A 9,443-nucleotide genomic window follows, 5' to 3' on the forward strand; every position below is an offset into this window, starting at 1 on the left:
ACTAAGAAAAGCTGAACACTAAAGAACGAATTAAGGAATCAAAGAAACCAGATAGAAGGTTGAATACTGTACTCTTCTGGGCACGAATTGACGGTGAAGAAAATGATGCACGGAGAAACCTTCAATTGGGCACCACAGTCTACATTCTGTACCACAATATCACGCTGCAGACGTGTATGAACAAGTTTAAAATAATTTTTGATCTAGTCAGTTCTGCAAACCAGTAGCAACAAGGTGGTTAAGAAGCTTCGGCAAGGTTCATACAATTTGTGTAGATATTGTTGGAACAACTTAAATACAGGATTTTTCTTCCTCCGGTTTCTCAATTCACTTCACTGTAACTAAATAACAATTTTAGCACCTTAATGTGTTCAGCTTGTATGCAAAAATATTCGCTGCCATGGATACCAAGACCAACAGTGGATTTGTGCTTCTTTTTCTCCTCATATGCTTGTTTCTCACGTTCAATATCTGCCTTGGACGTGATACAATCTCTGCAAATGAATCCCTCTCCGGAGACGAATCCATTGTATCCGCAGGTGGAGTTTTTGTGCTGGGATTCTTCAAACCAGGTAATTCTTCAAACTACTATATAGGCATGTGGTACAAACAACTCACTTCCCAGACAATTGTTTGGGTGGCAAATAGAGACAAGCCAGTTTCAGATAGATTTTCTTCAGAGTTGAAAATCTCTGGTGGAAATTTAGTTCTTTTCAATGAGTTCAAAATCCCAATTTGGTCCACTGACGTGAACTACAGCGGCTCTGCTTCTGTACAAGCAGTTCTTCATGACAATGGAAACCTCGTCTTAAACGATGGATCCAATTCGTCAATACCTTTATGGCAAAGTTTTGATCATCCGGCTCACACATGGCTACCTGGTAGTAAACTTTCTTATAACAAAATTACCAAAAAACACCAGCGTCTCACTTCATGGAAGAGTTCCGAGGACCCTGCCCCGGGCCTCTTCTTTGTTGAGCTAAACATAAGTGATAACTCCTATAACATACTCTGGAATTTGTCTAAGAGATATTGGACTAGTGGATCTTGGAATGGGACGACTTTTAGCGCGATGCCTGAGATGGTGCGCACTTATATCTTTGTTTTTGAGTTTGTTTCGAATGATAACGAAATCTATTTCACGTATTCGATTAACAAAACCTCTCCTACCCAAATATCTCGGACTGTGGTGGATGTTTCTGGGCAGGTTAAGCAACTGAGTTGGATGGCAACTAACGAATGGAACTTGATTTGGAACCAACCGAGAAAACAATGCGAGGTTTATGCTTTTTGCGGGGCATATGGAAGCTGCAATGAGGACCCGTTACCCTCCTGTAGTTGTTTGACGGGGTTTAAGCCAAAGGTACAGAGTAATTGGGATTTGAAGGATTATTCTGATGGGTGCTTCAGAATTACAGAACTGCAATGTGGAAACAACAGTGTTGCTAATGGTGAGAGATTTCAATTTCTACCGATATTCAACATGTCATTGCCCGATAATCAACAGTCTGTGGGAGCAGGGAGTTTAGGAGAATGCAAAGAAAGCTGCTTAACTAAGTGCTCTTGCACTGCTTATGCCAATGACAGCAATGGTTGTTCAATTTGGATAGGAGATCTCTTAAATTTGAAGCAGCAGGCAGATAATGACAGGCATCCTCTCTATCTTCGATTGACAGCTTCAGAAAAACGATCTTCACGAAATGCAATGTTCTATATTGTCTTGTTTGGGATTATAGCTGTCATGATGATACTCACTTGCACTGCTTGTTCAGTTTATTACTGGAGAAGAAAAAAGGCGGTCAATAAACAAGGTAAAAACAATCCAAACATCTACACTCAGATATATATATGACACTTTATGTAATATTTTTTGTTTCTTTCATATATTATTATAGAAAAGTGACTTGAAATATTAAATTTTAAATCAGGTAACAGGAGAAGCATTCAGGCAGAACAGGTCCTAAGCTTATATTATAGCGAAAAGCGTATCAGAGACTTCATGAATTCAAGCCAATTCAGAGAAGAAGAAAGGAAAGGCATAGAAGTACCATTTGTTGTTTTGGAAAGTATACTAGCTGCTACAGATAATTTTTCAGAGGCAAATAAACTTGGACAAGGAGGATTTGGCCATGTTTATAAGGTAATGTGCCGATGCCTTATCATAATGCCGACAACGCTATTTTTCATGTACTTTCTGGCTTAGAGTACGTATAAGATGTTTGTGATAACCCCCAGTCAGGTTTACATATGTCAGGCGTGCCAAGAAGGGGCGCTAGGTGTTGGGTGACGTCTCTATGGGCTGGGGAGACATGAGACATCAGGAATATATGTGTTAGGGATGTTTTCTGTGCAGGGGCACTAGTGTCTTTTCCTTTTGGTTAATAAAAGAGGGGTCGGTTAGGTGGTGTGGCTTTCATGTCGTTTTTGGGTGAGTGACTGGAAAGGGGAGAGAGCTGGACCTCTTGAACGTCCATGCGAGTCTATATCGGTGCTTGGGAAAAACCAGTATCAATACAAATTTTTTTCATTCTATTTTTCTCTTGATTTCTCGCAGTTTCTATTGATTCTTGTTATTCCTAGCTTGAGCTTACCAATTTGGTATCAGAGCATCTCGATCTGGGAATGGTGAACAACATGAAAACAAGAGGCAGGGCTGAGGGCATAAGGGGAGGCCTGGGCGAAGCACAGCCGGAGACAGTGGATACGCAGATCTCGGCAGTGGAGGAGCGGATCGAGCAAGTTCAAGGAGGACTACTGAAGCTGGAATTGGTGGAAAGGAGTTTGACGTTGGTATTGGAGAAGATTACGGGCCTTGAACGATTGGAGCAGGTTCTTCGGAAGATGGAGGAAACGGTATGGGTGGAGGTCCCACCGACGGGCAAGGGGAAGGCGAAGGAGCCAGATCCATTGATAGATCTGGGTTTGACGGCTGTAAAGGGGGGAATATCGGTACCCACTCCGCCTTCAAGGTCGGCGACACCGTTTATGAAGTGGAGAGAACGGAGGGGGGTTCGAGTGGAGGACGCGAGGGGATTCGGAAAGGGGAATTTCCGTCTCATCGCCTAGAGATGCCAATCTTCGAGGGGGTGAACCTGAAGGGATGGGTCTATCGGGTAGAACACTATTTCACCCTCAATCGCTTGACCAAAGAGGAGAAGTTGTCTGCGGTGGCGATCGCATTGGACTGGGAGGCATTAGCTTGGTTTCAGTGGGAGGAAGGACGTCAGCCCATGAGAAGCTAGTCTGAAATGAAGTCGAATCTGCTAGATCGGTTCCAGTTGACTCAAGAGGGCTTGAGTTGCGAGAAGTTTCTAGCCTTGCGGCAGGAGGGATCGGTCCGGGAATTTCGGCGCCTATTTGAGGTCCTAGCAGCGCCTCTTACGGGGGTATCGGAGCAAGTGCTAGAGAGCACGTTTATCAATGGCCTCAAACTGAAAATACGCGCGGAGGTGAGAATGATGCGGCCCAACGGATTAGAAAAATTATGGAGCTAGCTCAGCGGGTGGAGGACCGAAACTTGTTGTTGCGTCCGGCGAGGGTGATGGGAAATCCAAGCACTACCCGGAACCCAGCTCTAACCTATGGCCAAAGTATGTGTGCACAGCTCCCTTCAATCCCACGACCTATCCACGATTAGGTAAGACCCCAGGGCCGAAACCAACTCTTCCATTCAAACGTTTGACTGATTTTGAGCTTTAACAAAAGAAAGAAAAAGGACTATGTTTCCATTATGATGAAAAATATTCAATCGGGCATCAATGTAAGAACAAGGACTTGCATGTCCTAGTAGTTAACGATGAGGTTGAAGGACCCGACGGGGAGGAGGGAAATGGCACTGAGGAAGCCCCCAAGGAACAAGTAATTGCAGATATGTTGAAGCTCTCAATCAACTCCGTGGTGGGGTTGGTGAGCCCAAAGACTATGAAGGTGAAGGGCCGAATTGCACAACAGGAAGTCGTGGTGATGATTGATTGTGGGGCAACCCTCAACTTCATTTCTACCAATCTTGTGCAGAAATTGGCCATTCCACAACTGCTGACCAATGGGTATGGAGTGTTGATGGGCACAAGATTCACGGTTAAAGGTGAGGGCCTATGTAATGGGGTGGTCTTGAAGTTGCAAAACATTGAGATTATGGAAGATTTTCTTCCCCTCGAATTGGGGTGTTCCGACGTCATATTAGGGATGAAGTGGCAGGAGACGTTGGGGGGTATGCAAGTGAATTGGAAGATGCTTACTCTGAGATTTAGGATGGGCGGTGTGGCAGTAACACTACAGGGGGACCCGAGCCTTTGCAATTCCTTAGTGTCCTTAAAGTCGATGATGAAAGCCATTCAGGAAGAGGGGTCGGGGGTGTTCCTGGAGCTCGGTAGTTTGGAAGTAGCAACGGTAGGGAGCTTGAACCCAGTGCCGACACCATTGGAGGGATTGCTACGGCAATATGATTAGGTATTCGAGTGGCCAGCCGAGTTGCCTCCCCGACGAGCTCGCGATCACGCAATCACGTTGCAGCCTGGCACGGCTCCGGTGAATGTTCGACCATACCGTTATCCCCATGTTCAAAAGGGGGAGATCGAAAGGCTGGTAAGGGAGATGTTGGCAGCATGGATTATACAATCGAGCACAAGTCCCTATTCCAGCCATGTTTTGTTAGTCAAGAAGAAAGATGGTAGTTGGCGTTTCTGTGTGGACTATCGGGCTTTGAATAAGGTAACGGTGCCGGATAAGTTCCCCATTCCGGTCATCGATGAGCTGCTCAATGACTTACACGGGGCGCAGATTTTCTCCAAGCTTGATTTGAAATCGGGATACCACCAAATATGAGTGAGGGAGGAGGATGTGCCCAAAATGGAGTTTCGAACCCATGAAGGGCACTATGAATTCCTAGTAATGCCCTTTGGGCTTACAAATGCCCCGGCAACTTTCCAAGCCCTTATGAATGCAATCTTCTGCGACTGTTTACGCCAGTTTATTCTTGTATTTTTTTATGACATTTTGGTGTGTAGTCATACTTTGGAGGAGCACCATGCACACTTGGCGAGAGTTTTGGAGATCTTGGCATCTCACTAACTTTATGCTAACAAAAAGAAGTGTCAGTTCGGAAATAGGCAGGTGGAATACTTGGGTCACATCATCTCAGGTGATGAAGTCATGGCAGACAGGACCAAGGTTGAGGCGATGCTACATTGACCGGTTCCACAAACGTTACGCAAGCTGCGTGATTTTTTAGGGTTGACGGGATACTACTGTCGCTTTGTTAAAGGATATGGGGAGTTGGCTTGGCCTTTGACCACCCAGCTGAAAAAGGATAGTTTTCACTGGGAAGAGGAGGCTAACACGGCCTTTAATAAGCTCAATGAGGCTATAACCAGTGTTACAGTGCTTGCCTTGCCCAATTTTTCCATGCAAGAACAATGTCTCATCGCTTACTACAGCCACGTTCTTCCGACAAGCTCACAGTTGAAGTCGGTTTATGAATGGGAGCTCATGGCAATTGTATTCGCAATTCAAAAGTGGCAGCATTATCTTTTGGGGCGTCGCTTTGTGGTGCGTACGGACCAATGCAGCCTGAAATTCCTTTTGGAACAGCGCATGGTGAGTGAGGAGCATCAAAAATGGTTGGTTAAATTGATGGGCTTTGATTTTGAAATCCAGTATAAGCCCGGGTTGGAGAACAAAGCGGCCGATGCTTTATCCCGCATGGATTCTACCGCCGCTTTGTTGGCCATGACGCTGCCCCATGTCGTGCAGTTGGAGGATGTTAATGCACAGGTCCTCGCAAATGAACGGCTGCGGGCTATCGCAGAAAACCTTAAACAGAACCCCATAGCACGGCCCGGGTACTCCCTGGTGCAAGGCCGCCTGCTGTACATGGATCGCCTGGTGTTGCCTAAAAGCTCACCTCTCATTGGCTTGCTTTTGAAGGAGTACCATGACAGCGGTGTGGGGGGCCATTCGGGGGTGCTGAAGACGCTCAAATGGATTGCCACTTTATGGTATTGGGAGGGAATGAAAGGGGATGTTCATCGCTACGTTGCCAATTGCTTAGTGTGCCAACAGTACAAGACTTCGACATTGGCTCGCGGTGGATTCTTACAGCCATTACCCATTTCAAAGATGATTTGGGAGGATCTCTCCATGGACTTCATCGAGTCCCTTTCAAAATCGGAGGGAGCGGACACAATCTTGGTGGTGGTGGACCGATTGAGCAAATACGCCCATTTCATTAGCCTAAAACACCTATTCACGGCTCCAACAGTAGCTATTGCGTTCATCCGTGACGTGGTCCGACTTCATAGGGTGCCTAAGTCAATTGTCTCCGACTGAAACAAGGTGTTCATGAGCCATTTCTGGAGGGAGTTATTCAAATTACAGAGGACTGCCTTAAAGTATAGCACGGCTTACCACCCGCAGACCGACGGGCAAACGGAGGTTGTAAATCGGTGCTTGGAGACATACTTGCGTTGCTTCGCAACAGACAAGCCTAAGCAGTGGGCTTGCTGGTTGGCATGGGCTGAGTATTGTTACAATACGGCTTACCACACGTCCATTGGCACCACTCCTTTTCGTGTGGTTTACGAGCGTGATCCTCCTTCCCTACTTCGCTACTTGCCGGGATCTATAGCTAGCTCGGCTGTTAAGTTGCAGTTGAAGGATCGGGATGATATGTTGACCGAGTTAAATCGTCATTTGGAGCGCACAAAACAACGGATGAAGGCGCGCGCTGATGGCCATCGACGCGACGTCCGTTTTGAGGTCGGCGATATGGTGTTTCTTAAGCTTCGTCCCTATCGGCGTCGCACCTTGGTGTCCCGCCCATTCGAGAAGCTGGCCCCGCACTACTATGGCCTTTACCGTATTCTCACTCGCATTGGTGTGGCCTATAAGCTGCACCTCCCTGATCAGGCCATCATCCATCCGGTTTTCCAGGTCTCGTAGCTGAAGTCTACCCTGCTCACTTCGGTGCCGGCTTCTTTACTTCCCCCACAGCTAGCTGATGACTTGGAGCTCATGGTGGAACCGGATGAAGTTCTCAGGTTGCGCCAGGGCCCTGCTGCTGGGGGCGCCCAGCTCAAGGTATTGATTAAGTGGAAGGGGCTGCCCTCGTTCGAGGCCACTTGAGAGCCCTATACAGTGGTGCAATAACAATTCCCTTCCTTTCACCTTGAGGACAAGGTGACTTTGTGGGCGGAGAGTATTGATAAGCCCCCAGTCAGGTTTACATATGTCAGGCGTGCCAAGAAGGGGCGCTAGGTGTTGGGTGACGTGTCTGTGGGCTGGGGAGACATGAGACATCAGGAATATATGTGTTAGGGGTGTTTTTCGTGCAGGGGCACTGGTGTCTTTTCCTTTTGGTTAATAAAAGAGGGGTCGGTTGGGTGGTGTGGCTTTCATGTCGTTTTTGGGTGAGTGACTGGAAAGGGGAGAGAGCTGGACCTCTCGAACGTCCATGCGAGTCTGTATCGGTGCTTGGAAAAAAATCAGTATCAATACAAATTATTTTTCATTCTATTTTCCTCTTGATTTCTCACAGTTTCTGTTGATTCTTGTTATTCCTAGCTTGAGCTTACCAGTTTGCTTGAAAAAAAATTTCAGGGTAGATTTCCAGCAGGGCAAGAAATTGCTATAAAGAGGCTCTCAAGTGGTTCTGGACAAGGCTTACAAGAATTTAAGAATGAAGTTTTGTTGATTGCTAAACTTCAACATCGGAATCTTGTTCGCCTTTTGGGCTATTGTGTTGAAGGAGATGAAAAAATGCTGCTCTATGAATATATGCCCAACAAAAGCTTAGACTCTTTCCTATTTGGTGAGTTGTTTTAGCTCAAGTTTAGCAATATTCACCCATGATAACAATCTTTCTTTTCTTTCCTTGTTTTTTTTTTTTTTTTTTTTTTTTTTTTTTTTTTTTTTTAGATATGATAAGTGATTGTCAATTTTAAAGACATTGATAACTAGATTTTAGTGCTGAATACTACTTCACTTCAAGGAAAAAAAAAAAAAGGGAGTGTATAGTAATTTAATTTAAGACTGGATAGATCAATTAACGTAAGAATATTGGAACCAATGTTTGAGAGGTATTGTGAAAAGGTCAAAATGTTTTCTAAATTCTTTCGTAATGGAAATTAATCCAGATCGAAACATATGCATATTGCTGAACTGGGAGATCCGTTTCCACATCATATTGGGAATTGCTAAAGGGCTTCTTTATCTTCACCATGATTCAAGGTTGAGGATTATCCATAGAGATTTGAAAACTAGCAATGTCTTACTTGATGAAGAAATGAACCCAAAAATTTCAGACTTTGGCTTAGCAAAGATTTTTGGAGGGAAACAGATGGAGGCAAGCACAAACAGAGTAGTTGGGACGTAGTAAGATTTTATTTTATTTTACTTTATTTTATTTTATTTTTGAACTGGGTGGTCTCCTATCATCAGTATTTGTCTGTTGGATTTTAATTGGATAGTTCATATCACATAATCATGCACCTTATTCACTAACCATCCAACTAATTGTCGTCATGAATGCAGTGGTTATATGTCTCCAGAGTATGCACTACATGGGTTATTCTCAATCAAATCTGACGTTTTTAGTTTCGGGGTCGTCATACTTGAGATCATAAGTGGAAAAAGGAACACTGGATTTTACCAATCAGAAGAAGCTTCAAGTCTTTTAGATTATGTAAGTATTCTACGGCATTTTTCCTTTAAAGCCTACTAGTTTTGTCTGTAGCAATCTGAACAGGTTTTTCTAATGTATGCAGGCATGGAAATTATGGAAAGAAAACAAGGCACTGGATCTGATGGACCCAACATTGAGCGAGACATGCAATGAAAATGAGTTCTTGAGGTGTTTCAATGTAGGACTGTTGTGTGTACAAGACGATCCAAATGATCGACCAACCATGTCAAATGTGCTCCTCATGCTTGGAACTGAAAGTGCAAGTCTTCCAAGTCCAAAACAACCAGCCTTTGTTGTCAGAAGATCTCGTTCTAGCAGAGCTTCTCCGGGTGATAAACCATCGTCGACAAACGGGCTAACCAATACCTTAAACGAAGGCCGATGACAAGTTAGACTCCGTTCAAGCAGGCTCCTTAGTCCTGCAGATCAGAAGCTTTAGTACTTCATCTGCTTCTTCTTCTATACTTGTAATCCGGAATACGATTAACGATTTAGTTTCAAATTAATTTGATGGCGCATTTGTGCATATGTGGTCTTTATTGATCTGCTTCATAGTATTAATCATTGCAGAAATTTGACAGAAAGAAGAATTTGGAATGTCGAATATGAATATCTCTTTCAAACAGTTGGTTGAGTTAAATATCGGTTACGTGCAAGTAAACCGAGAGCTTACTGTATGGAATCGATGAACAGTTCTCCACATGCGTGCTAATACTTTTCTACCAAGGATGTCGATACTATCCAATTACTCTCAGTTAATTAA

The 9,443-nt window shown here is 44.4% G+C and overlaps 1 protein-coding gene across 1 annotated transcript; it reads left to right on the forward strand.

Moving 5' to 3' along the window:
- The first annotated feature begins 400 nt into the window (after positions 1 to 400).
- Positions 401 to 9,208, forward strand: LOC112091369 (G-type lectin S-receptor-like serine/threonine-protein kinase At4g03230). The gene is made up of 6 exons (XM_024164808.1): positions 401 to 1,811; positions 1,953 to 2,140; positions 7,597 to 7,807; positions 8,133 to 8,370; positions 8,530 to 8,680; positions 8,763 to 9,208. Exons 1-6 carry the CDS (start codon positions 401 to 403, stop codon positions 9,063 to 9,065), a joined length of 2,502 nt encoding a protein of 833 aa, XP_024020576.1. The 3' UTR covers positions 9,066 to 9,208.
- Positions 9,209 to 9,443: the final 235 nt, after the last annotated feature.

The sequence above is a fragment of the Morus notabilis genome, unplaced genomic scaffold (genome assembly GCF_000414095.1).
Source record: "Morus notabilis unplaced genomic scaffold, ASM41409v2 Scaffold635, whole genome shotgun sequence".
Taxonomy (NCBI): Eukaryota; Viridiplantae; Streptophyta; class Magnoliopsida; order Rosales; family Moraceae; genus Morus; species Morus notabilis.